The 18,468-nt window shown below is 40.7% G+C and overlaps 1 protein-coding gene across 1 annotated transcript in view; it reads right to left on the minus strand.

Annotated features, from left to right (window-relative positions):
• Positions 1-18,468, minus strand: part of MED13 (mediator complex subunit 13) — a 99,894-nt gene that overhangs the window by 42,238 nt on the left and 39,188 nt on the right. The window contains exons 4-6 of the mRNA XM_028708479.2: positions 7,451-7,596; positions 4,419-4,616; positions 1,543-1,725 (exon numbers count right to left, since the gene is read on the minus strand). Of these exons, the coding sequence (XP_028564312.2) occupies positions 1,543-1,725; positions 4,419-4,616; positions 7,451-7,596 (527 nt within the window). The remainder of the gene's footprint in view (positions 1-1,542; positions 1,726-4,418; positions 4,617-7,450; positions 7,597-18,468) is intronic.

Consider the following 18,468-nt stretch of genomic DNA (forward strand, 5'->3'; position numbering starts at 1 on the left):
TGCTTAAACAACCCCCCCCCCCCAAAAAAAAACCCAGTTTTTATTACAGGGACAAAAAATCAGAGTGCAAGAGCAGAGGCAGCCACAGCATTTGCAGGCACCAAATAGTTGTTTTTTTAAAACAACAACAACATTGTCTTCCTTTGAATTACTACTCTGAGACATAGCAGATAAAAAGGCACTAGAAGTGTCACATTAAATTAAGCTTCGTCTGTTTCTCATATACAAATTACAGAGCATTACACAAATTATGGTCAAATTATTTGTTTGTTTGTATACCACTATTTCATTCATCCCCTTCATGGATCACTGCCTTGTCATGGCGAAGGGGCTTGAATAACTCCAAAAAGCTATGAGCTATGCCGTGCAGGGCCACCCAAGATGGACAGGTCATAGCCAAGAGTTTAGACTAAATGTGATCCACCTGGAGAAGGAACTGGCAAACCACTCCAGTATTTTGCCAAGAAAACTCCATGGACATAAAAAAGGAGAAGCTTTGAGAAGAAAGTGAGAGTTTCCAAGGCATGCTCTGGTTCGTGGGGTCACAGAGAGTCGAACACGACTAAGACGACTAAACAACAACAGTTTCATTCATCTCTCTCTCTCAAAGCATTTTATGGCAATAAAAACTTAAGATCATGCAATATGGTTAAAAATAGAAAAAAATGAAGTAATACTTCAAATACTGAAGTATTTTGAAGTATACTGAACAAACACAAGTTTCAAAGTATGGAACAAAAGTAAGAGACGGAAACCAGGTTCTATCCAGTTTTGAAGCATGCACACCCATCGTGAATGGTCAGGACTACAGACACTTGTGCTCAGAAGTCTGTAGTTTTTATCATGACAGATTGTATGGAGAGCAATCTCATCTATCTCTCCTGCACATTCCTGCTTTCTACTCTCCAATTTACCATGGAAAACCTCATCAAAGCACCAGGGACTGAGAATGGACAGGAGCATGCACTCAGAAGGTATCCATTGGATTTCATTGCCTAAGGGTAGGGGTTTGAAAGCACATGAGGCCACCACCTTGCTCAAGATGAGCAGACCTGGGTCTGGTCAGTGCCTTGGGAATCACATCAACTGCCCCTTTGGTTCCATGATGGAAGAAAGGCAGGATATAAGCATCAAAAAATAATCATGGTATTAACCATTACTTTATGTCAGGGGTCAGCAAACTTTTTCAGCAGGGGGCCGGTCCACTGTCCCTCAGACCTTGTGGGGGCCTGGACTATATTTTGAAAAATAAAAATAAAAATGAACGAATTCCTATGCCCCACAACTAACCCAGAGATGCATTTTAAATAAAAGCACACATTCTACTCATGTAAAAACACGCTGATTCCCAGACCGTCTGCAGGCTGGATTTAGAAGGCAATTGGGCCGGATCCGGCCCCTGGGCCTTAGTTTGCCTACCCATGCTTTATTTCATGCTGATGAGAGGCCATTTGGGCAGGGAGAACATGTCAAAACAGTACCTCCCCTTTGTAGATTTTAAATATGACAAAGCTGATGGATAGGGAAGGAGTTTTACTATACCTGTCTGAACCTCTTCTGGGGACGTAGGTGGAGTCAGAGTGACCGAGGACATGGCGGGATCTCTTGTGGAAGCAGGCACTTGGTGGACACCCAAGCAGTTGCTTGACCCAGCAGTGCTAGGAACAGGAATGTCTGTCTGAGGAACTAAAACAAAGCATGCCGGGTAGACCATCCGTACACCAGCTAAAAATATATAAACAGAAAAAGTTTATTACACAGTCCAACCCAGGCACAAAGTACATCACTACCCACTGTAACATAAACTGCTTTTTAAGCCTTGCTTGAAACAAACAAACAAACAAACAAAAAATCTGGCAGGCAGACAATTAGAATTCTCCACCCTCATTTTATCCTCACATGCGAGAGAGGTTGGGTTGAACGGCCACAATTGGATCAGCATCAACCAATGAGTTTCCTGGCAGAGAAAAGTTCTTCACACTACACAAGTGATCCTCTCATCAAGGAAATCCAGAAGTAGCTTCCCTGAAAGGCAGCTGCAAGAGAGGGTTTGGAGTATATTCTTGGTTCAAGCAGAGCGAAAGAAGGGCCAAACAAGCCTGGAGAGTGAACTAGCTGCACTTGGAACATGACCCAGAATTTTTGGAAATGTGAAATTTTTTTACATCACATATGGGGGCTCCTTAGCAAAGTTTGAAATCCACCACACTCCACTACACTAAGCAGTATCAATTTCAGCAACTGCTTATTAATAATAACATATGATGCAGTAAGTAACTGTTTACAAGAGGGTCAACATTCCTTAAGGGGCAAATCTGTCAGGGAGTGTTAGCAGTGGATGTGGCCAGAGCCAAGAATGGGAAGGGACATCCCATTTTCTCCCCCCCCCCCCCACTTCTGCAACTGCCTTCATTTTCTGCCACCTCCTTGTCTCCCTCCTCACCCCAAAGGCTTCAACGGGCAGACTTGGGAGTAGGGGTGGGAGGAGAGGAGCGAACAGATTGCTCTTGGCCAGTATCTGAACCAAGAGCCTGCAAAAGGCTTTTGAAATTAGGTTGGGGTGCAAGTGGCCCACCCCTGGTTTATGACAAGCTGCAGGAAAACTGTTTAATATAACCTGAAAATTGCCAACATCTCCCCTTTCACAGACATCCCAATGAATGACTCAGAAAATTACTAGCATCTCCACTAAGCCCTGTAACACATGGCTTACGGTTCTCTTCAACTATGAAATCTGAAACTATTTCCGCTGTTGCATATAAATCCTTGATGGCCCCAATCATTTTGCCCATGCCTCAATTATTCTTCTGCCCAGTGCTGGGCTAAAAGCATGTTACTTGTCAGTGATGCAATATAATTTATCTACCTTTTCTTTTTCTCCACTAAAAGCAGTAAGACTCCTTGTCATCTTCCTCATAAATCCTACTCTAGTTTGTCTTATAATAGTGCCACTCTTCTCAGTGAAAATGCTTTAAATTTCAATCCAGTCTACCGCCATTCTTCTTTTTTTTTAAAGTTAAATAACGACATATGCTTCATTGTGACTTATAATTCCTCTGACACTCTTAAAGCAAATCGAATTCTCAATTGTTTTCACTCTAGGAGGTCAGTTTTGTAAATTTTGGCAACTAACCTTAGTGCTAAAAGAAGCACAATTTCTTCTGACTGCTTACAATATTTCCCTTTCCTTCATCTAAGAATCTCAAGATAGTATACATGGTTCTCATCCATCATTTTATCCTTGTAATGACATTGTGAAGTTTATCAGGCCAAGAGATATAGTGACCAGCACAATAGGTGACTGCTATGCAAGAGGACTTGGGTAGCCAATGTATTACAGCCTTGTAGGACTCCCAACTCCCACCAGCCCCATAGCCAATGGTCAGAGATTATAGAAACTTTGGCGGGCACGAAATATATAGGGATGTGGGTGTATGAATGATGCACCTACCTTCCTCTAAGCCTTCCTTTCCCTTTGCATTACCAACCATAAACTGTTTCCTTTGTTTTAAAATGTTCCATGGTCAGATCTGTCTGACATCTTGTGCCCCCGCTACAATCCACACTCCTGGTGTTTGTTGTTTTTACACTTTCTTTCCCTCCATTTGCTCTAGTTTACCTTGACATTCTATGTAATAACTTGCTCATTGTTTTAGTGTTCAGTTTTTCAGCAAAGCGTTTGAATCCTTTTAACCTCAAGATTATCTCAAACAAACTATACTAGTTCCCATTTAAACAAAAGCTAGTGGGATATCAGAACTATGACAATTATTTATTAGACATGACCGTTGTGCCTAGCTCTTGCTTAGAAGGAAGAAACAGAAGTCACCAGTTTTAACTTTAGCAGCAAGACCTTTTTTAAAACAGGCAATTAACAGCTCCTAAATTGGTGCTCTCCTGTCCAATTCCTGATAAAGATAGCTCATCAGCAATATTTTTAATAACACTGCAACACTTATAGAATCATTAGTTGATTTAAAGACATAGTCTGATTAAAATAATGTTTGTTTTAAACAAGGCAACAGCCCAAATTTTTTACATTTCCAACCCCAAGTGTCTGTTCCAATTTACACAAAGGTGACCAATAAGATTTTTTGGGGGGGAGGGAGGTTGTTACTACTAAATCCACACTACATATGAACTAAGTAAGTTTTCACAAGTGAAGACCATCTTGACTGTCTGGTGACAATGCATTTCATCGGAGACCAGAGAGCTGCATTAGGCACTTCAGAAATAGTAATTAAATAAAGCAATTTCATTTGCTAGAGGCAGGTGGGACCTTCCAGGTGTTGCTGGACTAGACTACTCATCACCAATGGCCATGCTGGCTGAGGCTTATTGGAGCTGGGAATCCAACAGTATCTGGAGGGCTACAGTCCCTCCCACCACTGGTTTAGGGATTTAAAAAGCTTTCGTACCAACAAGGACTTCCACAGCAGCGAGAGAGTCATCCTCCCAATCCATTTCTTCTTGCTTTTCCTCCAATCCCTCCTTCAGGTTGGATGTGATAGGATAGAACTGTTTCCATTCCCCAATCAGTTTTTTCGTAGCTGAATCAGACAACTTGAACGACTGTCCAGTGAGTGTACCATTTAATCCAAAGGGACTTAGAATAACTACAATACAAAGAACAAGAACATTTGTCATTCACCAGCACCACCCCAAAAAGATCTGCAATGTATACCCAAGGGCGGTTGGTGTGTCAAGGGGCTAAGCTTCCATGTGCAGTAAATTTGCAAGGGAAGTTAAATCTTTTCATGGATTCCAGTTTTGCTGGATGGCTTGCCAAAACCTGGATACCATCACTGCCCCCATGAAGGACTGCAAAGACTCTTATTTGAGATCCATTTCAGTGGCTAAAGTTAAGCAGCTATTAGAAGCTTTAGGGTGAACATTCCAGTTCAGAATATTTACAAGAATCATTACCAAAGCCTGCAAGGCAGGGCAGAATAAAAAATAGCCAATGTAATTAGTCAATAGCATGGGATGCCATGGGTAGCTCCAGCCCTCTTGCTGATTTAATCCAAGGGCAATTCAAGGACACATTCCAGTCAGGCAAAAACATTCAAGAAGGCTATGAAGAAGGACTAGACTAGTAGGGGTGTGGCCTTGAGCAAATTCCAGGGGCCAGATTCACCCACACACCTGGGTCTGAGGTTCCCCAGCACTGTTCTATGCTCATTTTTCTTTGGAAATTTCCAACTAAGGCTAAAAGCTGAATATTGCTTCGTATTAAGGGAAGTTCCACTATCTTTCCTTTTTATTTTTTATAAAAATGTTTACATAACACTATTAATAAGAGAATATCAGAATGGTTTACAAAAATTATATATAATGCAATGCAAATATATATATATTTATAAAGTTAAAACCAGAAATCAGCTAAGTTTTATGGAAAGGTATAGTCTTATTTGCCTGGATAGGACAGAAAGAATGTAAGTTTTCAGCAGGTGTTTAAAAGTTCGAACAGAAGGTTCCTGCTCAATCCCTATTGGCAGAGTATTCCATAATACTGGACTGATACTAAAGCAGGGGTAGGCAACTTAAAGTCCTTGGGCGACAAGTGTGCTTTTTTGCTCCTTTCCCCCTTCTCCTGCACACAGAGTTTAAGGCTTTCCATCTTGGTTTGTAGTAAGTGTAAACCATAGTTTCCTGGGAAACAAGGAATGTCAATCATCTTCAGACTACAGCTTGAAATCACAATTTGTGAACAAACCAGTTTGCACAAATCATTTTTCAGGGTTCAGAAAGAATGACAAAGGAGCAGGAGGCTTCTAATCTCAACACATAGTTCAGCATTATGAATAGCCTCTTAACTCTGACAAAGTTTGAAATCTCCACTTAAAAGCACCGTTTTAAATCTCAGAAACAATTCTGTGCTTTAATTAGCAGGGTAGACTGTGCTCTACTGTGCTGCATGGCAGCAAGGAGTCATCCTCACCTGACGATCTCAGGACAAGGACTTATTGTCCCTCATTAAAATGTATGTGTACTGAAACAGGGTGAGTTATGTAAGAATCAGTGTACCATAACAGCAGATAGAAATTCATCCAAACGTCTGATATAGAAACGCATTGTAAGAGATCAGCAGTAGGGAACAATTTTCTCTAATACAGGAGAGGTGAATGGATTTTTTTTTTTTTTTTTTTAAGAAACACCAGTAACATCTACTGAAACACAGATTGCAAGCTGCTAAGTACAGGTTAGGCTCAAATTATTTTCTTTTCTTTTTTAATAATAGGGGAAACCTGGTAACAAGAGAAGGGTGATCTCTAAAAGCGTCATAAACTGGTCTATGTTAGGAAAGTTACCCTTCAACAGTTGGCAGCAGCCGACAGACAGCTGAAAAACTGCTGAACATGAGTGTGTTTTTAAACTTGCATGTAGAGGAACCAGTCAAAAAATAAGTTCAGGGTCATTCCAGGAATTAAACATATGAGATCCATTTACTGCCATCAAGAAGGTTTGGGTTTTAGTGCAACATATAGGCATCAACACTCAAGAATCTCGACGCATCCTTAACAAGAATAGCTTATTAGGGTCCATTACAGGAAGCTCCAGTGCCATTTCACACATTGATAAGAGGCAAACACAGGCAAGGCCCTCAGGTGTACATCCCAAAAGCTATAGCCAATCAGTGTTTTTTGGCAAGAGTACCCATACAATACATATTTGCTGCAGCTGACATTAATGTACTATGTGAAATGACACATAGATTAAAAACCACATTTTGCCTATTGTTTACAGCAGCCTCCCCCAACCTTCCTGATGTTCTGGATTACAACTCCCATCCACTCAGATATGTGACCACGCTGGTTGGAACTGATGAGAGTTGGAATCTAAAACATCGAGAGGGGACCAGGTTAGGGAATACTGAATTGAAGGTTCTCATATTTTGTTGGAAGTTCAAAATGGATATTTCAAGACAGCTATTCCTGACAAAGCTGAGTGTTCAGAATAACTAATAAAAAAGAAAACTAATATCCCGGAGAGAATCTGCAAACTTATTAAGACATTTTCATCAGTCTTGTGATTAACCTCTACTCCAGGGGTCAGCAACCTTTTTTGGCAGTGGGCCGGTCCACCATCCCTCAGACCTTGTTGGGGGCCGGACTTTTTTTTGGGGGTGGGAATGAACGAATTCCTATGCCCCACAAATAACCCAGAGATGCATTTTAAATAAAAGCACACATTCTACTCATGTGAAAACACCAGGCAGGCCCCACAAATAACCCAGAGATGCATTTTAAATAAAAGGGCACATTCTACTCATGTAAAAACACGCTGATTCCTGGACCGTCCATGGGCCGGATTGAAAAGGTGATCCGGCCCCCGGGCCTTAGGTTGCCTACCCCTGCTCAACTCCCTCTTGCTACAAAGCCTTCATTTAGATAACAGAAAAGTCTGTCCAAAAAGGACACAATCTCTGGAGTCAATCAAAGAAACCTACCTTGAAAAGGGCTATTAGACTGCTGGGCCAGGGTGAGATGTTCTTCACTAACAAAGTACACAGGTTGGTGCTGGTTGATTTCCACGCTGGTACAAACATTGCTGTCCCCGTGCAAGAAGAAGGTGAAGGAGCAGGACAAATGTTCGCTAAGGAAGAAGCAGAAGGAAATCAAGGTGATTAGTCCAAGCAGGCATCCCAAGAAAATAAAAAGTGCAATATTTCTTTATGAACTGCCTAAGTAAGTTCTCTGTGCACCTTACAGTAAGTAAGAAAAAGACATAAACCTTAACACATAAATACAGTATAAAAAGAATCCCTTATTCACATCACTGAAGTTAAAATACAGATATAAAAATTGAGAGGCCGTTCAAAAGACTGTTTGAATGTAGAAAAGAAAGGAATTGGGGGGAGGGTACATTCCCAACTCAAAATGGGGGGACTATCTTTATTTTTGTCCTGCCCCAAGCAGGTAGTCAGGAATCCCTTAGTCAAACCAGTATCATCGGCATTCCACACCATGCACATCAAGTGATGAGCAAGATCACACCTTTTGATGCAGACCAGAGATAAAGAACCTATTGTTCTCCAGCTGTTGTTGGCCTACAACTCCCATCATCCCTAGCCACTGGTCACACCAGCTGGGATTGCTGGTTGCTGGAGTCCAACAACATCTGGAGGATCATAGGTTCCCCATCCCTGATGTAGACATTCCCATCCTCTACTGCACAGAGCAGAAACTGGAGGCCCCAGGACCAAATCAAGCCCTCTTAATACCAGTCCCCACTTCCCAGTTAAAAAAAACCACAGACCAGAGGAATGTGTGGAGAAGCAGTTTACCAGTGGCTACAGCAACCAGACTTTGCTGGGTCCATTTTATAGGCAACAGCTGATCACAGTTAGTTACAGTTAGTTAGCAACAGCACCTCAGAAAGTGGAAGAATATAAACTACAACACTTTGGGGAAAGGTATATTTAACCAGGCTGTTTAAAATTAATCTGTTTGTTTACACTCCATTATCTTCAATGACTAATGAGCATTTCAGAAAACAAAAGGTCTTGACTAAGGATTCAGACACTCTCCTCTTCAATTAAGTTGTAAGAGACAATGCATATGCTCCAAGGCATCCGTGGCAATCTTCAAACAAAAACCTGCAAAGTAACTCATTCTTAGCTGTCCTTAAGTAAACAAAAGCCTGGAAAATTCAGCACATGCAACAGGAACTTTAAATCCACTTGTACAGCTGCCGCCACCTCCACATACACACTTGTATAGTTGACTGAAAGGAACAATTCAATAAAGAAAGATCATGTTGGTACTGCCTACATGACAAACAGACTTAACATGGGAAACCTAGATATATCAGAGACAAAGGTTTAACTATCTTCTCAAGACCATTTCACATATTACAAAGATGTTGGTAACCAAAGATACTCTCTGCCAAGGAGCAGCAGACATTCACAACTACAGAGCAAGTATACAGTTCATTTTAGATGCTTCACACTTTATATGGCTGGGGGAAGCTTTACACATTATGTTTTTGAAGTAAATTAAAATAGTCATCAATAATAACAAATCATATTCAGTAGGCACCTAAAAACATAACCAAACTGGAACAAGCCCCTATCTGTGGACATATATATATAGTAGAAACTTAATTGATGCTCTGTTAATATGGCTAACGGGACGCGGGTGGCGCTGTGGGTAAAACCTCAGTGCCTAGGACTTGCCGATCGCATGGTCGGCGGTTTGAATCCCCGCGGCGGGGTGCGCTCCCGTCATTCGGTCCCAGCGCCTGCCCACCTAGCAGTTCGAAAGCACCTTCGGGTGCAAGTAGATAAATAGGGACCGCTTTCTAGCGGGAAGGTAAATGGTGTTTCCGTGTGCGGCTCTGGCTTGCCAGAGCAGCTTCATCACGCTGGCCACGTGACCCGGAAGTGTCTGCGGCCTCTAGAGTGAGATGAGCGCACAACCCTAGAGTCTGTCAAGACTGGCCCGTACGGGCAGGGGTACCTTTACCTTTAATATGGCTAACATGGCTTCCCACAAAGAATCCTGCGGATTGCAATTAACAGAGGATGCTGAGACTTCTTCATTAGACCGCCTCACCCTACCTCTGGCCTTGTACAAGTAACATTCCCAGGGGAGCAGGAATGATTATCGTATTAATATAATGATTATTATATCAATTTAATGGTGCAATTCTTACCTAGAAGACAGCTACATTGAATTCAATGGGGAGGGACTACAGCACAATGACAGAGCACATGCTTTGGATGTCCCAGGTTCAAGCCAGTTAAAAAGGACCAGATAGCAGCTGAGGGGAAAGACTCATCTTTGGCTAAGACCCTGGAGAGCTGCTCCCAGACAGAGTATACATTACTGGGCTAAATAGGCAAATGGTCTGATCTCATACAAAACAACTCCCTGTGCTTCTATGTAACAGAACATTTATTCTCAAGTTTGCATGCATAGGACTGCAGCTTGTTACATATGTGTGCTCTTGGTATCAGTTCCCTATCTATAAAATGGCAATAGGGACTTCTCTACAGAGGTAAATGAGTAGCATCAGAAAGTGAGGATCATAAATCACTGTGTACACCAAGTGTGTTGATGAGAAAGTCAAAACAAAAGAGCTTTGTTCTCAAATCTGAAATGTAATGCCCTGGAAATGGAAATGTGCATACAAGAACTAGGGGAAATGTTTTGTTTTGGAAAGTGGAATTAAAAACATCCTGAATGGAGGGGAGGGGGAATTACCAGCCAGAGTGTCTTAAAGATTTACAACTTTAAAAAAGTAACACTATTTTTGTTCCAGATCTTTACTCGTTTTCACAGAAAAAAAGGTTTTGTGTGAGTGCTATGACCAGAACTCACTCTCCTTCTTTACCTATGTAAAGGGTTCTCCTAACAAGTGATGAAACTACACATTTATACAGAGAGAGAGACAGAGAAAACATTAATTTCTTTCTCTCTCACACATCCTTCTTGCTTGGTGGCAGGGCAGAGGGATCACAAGTACCAGTACTACAAAGGAAGGATTTTGGTGATTTACGATTAGTATTCAGAGATCTAAAAATAGAGAGATAAAAAAATGGCATTTCCATACCCTCTCAATAAAGCATCTCAGTAAATGGTACAAATCCTATATTTATAGAACTAACACAAAAAAATAGAAGAAAAATAAAAGCTATATGGGAGAGCTGAATTTTAGTCAGTCCCAAATCACTTTCACCCACACAGCTCAGACCCTGGAGCTATTGCTCCATCCAATGAGAGCTTGAAACTGAAACCTTGATTTCTCCTCTCTCTCACCTAGCAAAGGCAGGAGAAGATGGCATATTTAATTAGGAAATTAAGCTCAGTAGGAAAGTGCTAAGATTCAACAGCACCCATTTCCTTGCAATTGCAGCAGGTAATGTACCTAATTTGTGTTTGGGTTGCAATGATGCCTATTTGACCAAAATTCTAAAAGCCATGCTAGTTCCTCAAGCGCACACACACACACACACACTGGGGAAGTGGTTTCACATCTGTCATAGAAAGAGATATCACATGAAACCCCACCTCTAAATCAAAGACATCAGAAAATAGGAGTGTGTTCAAATCACCAGTCAAACATAAAATCTACTGTTTTATGTTTTGTGTTGGGTACTTCCCTTCTGTGCCATTCACAAGCTACAGCTCTCAACTGTCATGTCAATAATGATTTATCATTATCCCTTATAGTATTAAACTCCGGAGGAGGGGGGGATACCCCAAACACTGACAAAAGCAGAGAAATCACTGCATAGTCAAGATGTTATCCTTACGTCAGGGGCAGTCTGTGCTGGATCTTCCAGCACTAGCTCAGAACACTTCCAGCACTCATTTTCAGCTGGGCGTGTGCCAGTTCTTATGCAGCTGCATCAAACAACTTTCACAGTTTAGCTCAGACAACTGAAAATAAAAACTGAGCAGATTTATTATCCACTAAAAAAAAAAAGCAAACAAACGAGCAAAAACCCCAGCAAACCTAGCAAGACCCAAAGTCACAATTCAAATTATGAGCAATGAAGCTGCTGCATTCGAATAATTGGGGAGGTTACCTAGCTCTTTTGAGAAAGCTGCAAATCTAAGAGGCAGGTGCTACCTCAGTAAGGCATGATAGAACTGTTTTTGAAGAGAAACAGCCTAAAAAATAATTAAAAGTGGGAAGCATAGCCCCAAAGGAATGCACTCTGTGCTACCAGACAGGCATTCACAGGAGATCATCAGAATGAAAACAAGATCATAAGAATATACGAGCCCTGATGGATCAGAAGGAAAAAATGCCTATCAAGTTCAGCATACTGTTCTCACTGTGGCCAAGCAGAGCACAGCAGTATTCTCCTGCTTGTAATCTCACTAGCAGGTATTCAGTTATTAGTGTACCAGCAACTCCCATCAAGCGTACTATATTTACCGATATTTTCTACATCTAAGCGAGGGCAGAATCACACACACAAGACGAGGTTCACAGTTTAGCAGGCTTAGCTTATTCACCATGGGTGGCACTCAATGCTAGTCATACTCATTGAAATCAATGGTCTGCTCTCTGTATTACATAGCTGGATATCACCTAATGGGTATAATCCAAATTAAAGTACTTTGAAGTCCCAATAATTTCAATGGGAGAGATTAAAGCAGCTGCTAAATACTTCTACTGACGGCAATGGAGCACAGAAGTAGTTTTGAGCAGGTGTGTGCAGCAACTGAATTTCCAACATTCACTGTCTTATTAGCATTGCAGCAAATTCTTTAATTGGGTCTTCCATATCTTTAATTTTTTTATTTAAAAAAATCCAAGCAGTGTGTCATGTTAAGAGAAGAAATATCACTCAGTAGCTATCACATATTTCTGCAATCAAGAAGCTGAATTCTGGTTACCTGTTTCAGGTTGCCTGTTTCAATTCTGAAACCGGTTTGCTTAACAAAATAAAGAACAATGAGAAACACACAGTTGCCACCAGGGGAAAAAAGCATAAAAGTTCTTATATTTTCTTAAATTAAAAAAGAGAAGTGACTGTAGAGTTATTGAAGAAGCTCCAGAAATGAGCTTCTGCCTTGCATGCGGGAGGTTCCGACGTTCAATCCCTAGCACCTCCACTAGCTGTCCTGGTGCCACTCAGGACAAACCTAGCAATCCACAGGCAGCCGACGGACCAGCTGCAGAGCAGTCAATAACATATGTGCTTGGACTGCACTTGATTCATTTTCCCCACTGCAAAAATCAAGGGCATTTTAACCAGGGCTGGATTTAGCAAACAGGTTAACACTAGCCTAAGACTGCAATTTTCGTAATAAAGACCAGTGCAGTCTGCTCATTTCCCCCTCAAAAATTGCCAGTTAACGGAGCCCTTCTCCATGACCTCACCTGGCCTGAGGCTCATGACTTTCATAATACAGTACTGGTTGTGATTATGATGCCAGTACTGGAGGAAAAAACGGTTTATCAAGTGGTTTGCTGAGACCCACGGTAATTTTTACGTGCACTGAGCAAGACATACCAGTAGTCTGATTTGGTATACACAACATATCCAAACTGCAACATGGAAACAAAGCTTAAGGAGAAGCATGTCCTTCTACACAAAATATTAAAATGTTACCTAGGAAATAGTTAACAGAGACAAGTGTGCATGATTTTTTTCATAACGTATAGTTTTTATATGTTTGACAGGAATTATTTTAAGGAATGTAGCGAAAGACGAAAAGCAAACAAACTAGTACTAGAAATGGTCACTAAAGTTGCTGTCCTATACAAGTCCTATGGAACATAAAGTGGCTTATGGCTGAGCAGACCTGTATAGGATTACAGCATTATTGTGTGGGCGTTTACAGGACTTGTATAGGACTGCACTGTTATTGTAGCAGTCTTAAGGTCTGCACAGGACAATCTGTAGGGGTTCACAGATATAAAACAGAGGAATTTTCTCTAACTTGTAGTAATTAAGCAAACCTTAAAGGATACACATGATTTGATGATTGTGGAGAACTCCTTGTTGACAGACAAGAAAAAATACAACATTGTATTAAAAGTTTGTTTTCACAAGACCACTTGCTAGCTTTATCTGATATACTAATGATTTCATATGCACATCTTCCTTAACCCACTGGTACCAGCAGACCATAGACTGGAACTTTCCATTCTCAGAATTTTTCCAGAAAACAGCATGGAGTTCTACTGCTGGATCTTTTTAAACACACTCAATAAAGCCATTCTAGAAACCTAAATTATTTCTTTGACCTGTGATCCTATTAATTTCACAATAGACTCTGTTATCTCCTTGCAATCTCAAAGGCCAACCACATAGAATATGACAAACTAAAAGGAGCCATATGTTGTTCTTTGCATTTGTCTGTCTTGAGAGGCAATGGAGCACACCTCTGGGGGTAAAGTCAAACCACTGCATTGGCAGCACCTAAGTGACTTTCCCAGTGCACAAGTCATACACAGTATGTATGGCGGTCCAGGGCTGCCCGGACAACCAGACCTCCCTCTCGGCCTCACTGGTCCAAAGGAAAGCAGAGCACCTGCTTGGCTGCAGTAGTTGTGGGAGGAAGGAGGTGTACAGGGCATCATTCAACCATCTTAGGGACTCCACTCTGGATTTGTGCAGGGTTTACTCCTTAGCATTTGCTTCTCCTGAAGATATCCAAAAGACAGGGGAGGTTTAGGATGAGTTTTCCTTCTCCTAGATGGGCTACCTTCCTAGGTTGATAAGCCCCACCTGCCCCTGACTTCCCTCTACAGCACATACAGAAACAGCCTTCTTGACCGTTGGACCCATGATTCACCTCAATCTGCCAGAGCCTGCCTTCACATGCAGTAGATGTTCCTAAATTGTTTAGTTAAGGCTGTCCTGAAATTCCTGGACATAGGCGGTATTTGCCCTCCAACAATGGTGTCCGGGTGGAATTTTCTAGCACCCCGGGGGAAAAAGCTCCACAACTTTATCACTTTTTAAAATATGGAAACCCTAGTTTAGTCAGCTAGTCAAAGTCATTTACCATGGTGTGGCACAGTCACATGGTGACAGCTTCCAGGAGTCACAAGTGAGAGCAGGGTGCAGGGCTGGGGACCACAGCTTATGCAACAATAGGGTAATAATGTTAAGATATAATGGAAGCTGGGAGAAGTATGGAATCTGGCGTGCCTTAGTTAACCCCACTACCACAATATTATATATGCTTCCTTCAATTTATAATTTGCAGCTTCATTTCATAAGATAAATAGACATTACATGAATGTGCAGAAGTATTGTCCTATCTGCATAAAACGTATACTCTAGGTATGCATAGGCAAGTTGTGCTAACAAGCTTCATTTACAAAACAAGCAAGCAAAAGTCTTGTGCTAAATGTACTCACACAGCTCACCTCTAATTCCATCACAACCAAATGCTCCCAACAGAGCTCAATTTCTAAAATGCATTGTTGCATAACTCAAGTGACATAATGGGTATCATAAGAGCTAAATAAAACAGTTTCAATGTTGTAATTCACTTCTTTCAAATGACTATACCTAGGAAGTATGACAAGATATATATCATGCATACCTCTTTGAGCATGTTAAACATTTAGTAGATTCTCAGTGCCTAAAACTATGAAATGGAAATGCATGCTTTTCAACTGCCATGCCTTAAAATATTCAAAATAATTTCAATAAAAATCATTTCAAAGTAAAAATTGGAATTTTATAACATTTAAGCCACATTAAATGTGTTCCATCCGCCCTACTAAATAGTTAACTACTTTTAGTAAGCAATCAATATTATCCAGTTGGCAGAAAACCGATAATAAATTTCATGGTGCTTGGGGAAGTAATTAAGAATTTCACAAAATCTTACAGAAACAATAGGGACGCAAGTTTTATTACAAGGCAATAACATTAGTTGAGTTATTGGGAATTTATGGGGGACACTCAAGAGCAATTATAGATCATTACAGAGGAATCTGCATCCTAACCTATTTCATATTTTATGTCAGAGTTTTCACAATATAACCATTGCAGATATTTGGAGGGGGGTATTCATACTATTTTAGAATGCTTTTTTTATTGGAATAAGCAAGATATAATATGTAATCTTCTAGACAATTGAAATACAGTAGTAGTAGTAATAATAATAGTAGTAGTAGTAGTAGTAGAAGAAGACGAAGACGAAGACGAAGAAGAAGAAGAAGAAGAAGAAGAAGAAGAAGAAGAAGAAGAAGAAATAATTAGTCAAGAAAAATGAGGGGGCAAACTAATGCCAGTTTACTAGAAGAAGCAAAGAACGTCAGTGGTGAAGCAATGATTCTTCAACATCAACTTCATTGGACTGGTCATGTTGTTCGGATGCCTGATTATTGTCTTCCAAAGCAACTACTCTATTCCAAACTTAAAAATGGAAAGTGTAATGCTGGTGGTCAACAAAAGAGGTTTAACGAATCTGTCAAGGCAAATCTTAAAAAAATGTAGGATAAACACCAACAATTGGGAAACACTGGCCTGCAAGTACTCCAATTAGAGAACAGCCTTTACCATAGTGTCATGAACTTTGAAAACACTCTGGATGAAAGGGAGAAACGAGCTAAAGGAAGACACATTTGGCAAACCCTCACCACGATCAACTCCTGCCCAGAAACTATGTCCCCACTGGGGAAGGATGTGTGGATCCAGAATTGGCCTCCACAGTCACCTACGGACATGCCACTAAGACCATGTTAATGGTAGACAATCTTGCCCAGCTACGAGTGATCGCCAAAGAAAAAGATTTTAACTAATCTTACCATTATAAAAAAGTTCCAAAACATATGTATAGGCCTTTAACAAATTGTTCTTTTGTTTACTTTTTAAAAAGATGGAAACAAGATTATACTCTGGGCGCTACACACCAGCCAGATAACTGATCATGTGGAGAAGCCCACCATGTCTCCTAGTCATGATTGATACCACTTCACAGCATGGTATTTCAAAGTATTTTACATAAGGTACTTTACACCCTCAAGGCTGAACAATATTAATAATTTTAATCTGGGTTGCTGGAAATGTGGTACTGTAAATGCTGTATTTATGTGTTGCTGGCGGATATGTTCCAAGGTTAAATTGATTTGGACAAATAAAATAAGCAAGTTAGAAGATTCAATACTTCTAAATGCTTTTGATTTTTTGTTGGGCTACAAATTGAAACTTCAAAAGATGTCAGACCTAAGAAAATTAATTTGGCTTTAATATATACTGGGGAAAATCTGGATAATAAATTTTAATGTTTGATAGCCAACAGTGAGGGATGATGAAAGTTACAGTTAAGTGTATCTGGAGGACTACAGAATCCCCATCCCTGTTTCAAAAGTGAGGGAGAACACTTTCAGAACCATTGCTGACTTCATGGTGTTTTGAAAGCAATTCCTGGGCAGTTTTCTTTAAAACACACACAGTAATTTGCAATTTACAATGGCATTTTGTTTCTATAATGGAGAAAATATCAGTTTAAAAAACAAACAAACTGCAAAGTGTTACAGAACACTTATCATCTCTACTCTTATGGATCAGATAGCCTTCGTGTAACCTTGCTACTTTAAACAGATTTATATTCCATAGGCTAAATGCACATTTTCTTTTTTAAAAAAATCCATTCTGCTGATATCCAAACATAGTTTTCCACTTGTGATTGGGTATTTATTCAAATACTTGTTAAACAGTTTGAGTGGCTTTAACTAGCTTAGCTTAATTTGACAGTCTGCAGTCAACAGCTCTATTCTCAGATTAAATGCCGTAATTTTAAGGATTACCCAATGCTCTTGAACAGCACACTGAAAAGCCTCATGAATTATCAATTTGTCAACTGCAGGATATAAAAAGGGGTGTATTTCAACACGGAGAGACGAGCTACTTGCTCCATTTCTAAAAAACCTCTAGGTGTAGCCCTTCTTCTTTTCATTGGAATGTATTTATGTCAAAATATGCATCTCTCAGAGGTTGCCTGCTGAAGGATTCCTCCCACCCCTGCCCCTAATAACAGTGACATCATCAGTATGGTAGATTCTCATAATAGTCTTTCCAGTCACATGACTCCTGCAGTAATCATGTGGCAGAGACAGGCATGATAAAAGAAATCCTTTTTTCTTCCACTTCTCTCCCTTCACCTTCTTGCAGGAAGGGTACGATCTCCAACTTTATAGGGGCGTGGGGGTAACACAGTGCACTGGCCAAGCCCAGCACATGGCTCTCTACAACAGGGGTCAGCAAACTTTTTCAGCAGGGGGCCGGTCCACTGTCCCTCAGACCTTGTGGGGGGCCGGACTATATTTTGGGAGGGGGGAAATGAACGAATTCTTATGCCCCACAAATAACTCAGAGATGCATTTTAAATAAAAGGACACATTCTACTCATGTAAAAATACGCTGATTCCCGGACCGTCTGCGGGCCGGATTTAGAAGGCGATTGGGCCGGATTCGGCCCCCGGGCCTTAGTTTGCCTACCCATGCTCTACGACATTACTTCCTACAAGCAGTTGCTGGTGGTGGTGGCGAGACTTCATAGTTCTAAACAGTTATAGTGTCAGATGCAGGGGTTTATCATTTCAGGTAGGGGGAGAGAGAGAGAAACAGCAGACAATGTACAGATCTCACAAGGCCATGCTTTCACAGAGGGGGAAAAACTCACTAGGAAATCATGATAAGAATACTGTATTTTGCACAAGTGTTTCACCTCTGTAATCATACCATGCTGGATAACACAGTTACCCTTCGAAATAACTGAGCATCACCAGCTACAATTATGTGTCACAGCACAATACTCATTTCATCACCATGCATTTGCCCTTGCTGAGGTATCTGCCGTCCATGACAAAGTCCTCACTTACTATAGAAGAGAATTTAGAGCTTCTGATGATAAAGCTACAAATAATAAAATATTTCCCTTGTAGAAATATACAGAGAGCACTGATTTATTCAAGTCCACCCAAATGAGCCCATGGCAGAGGTGCTGTTTGAACCAGGGACTTCCAATCCACTTTACA

This window comes from Podarcis muralis, chromosome 15 (assembly GCF_964188315.1).
Source record: "Podarcis muralis chromosome 15, rPodMur119.hap1.1, whole genome shotgun sequence".
Lineage (NCBI taxonomy): Eukaryota > Metazoa > Chordata > Lepidosauria > Squamata > Lacertidae > Podarcis > Podarcis muralis.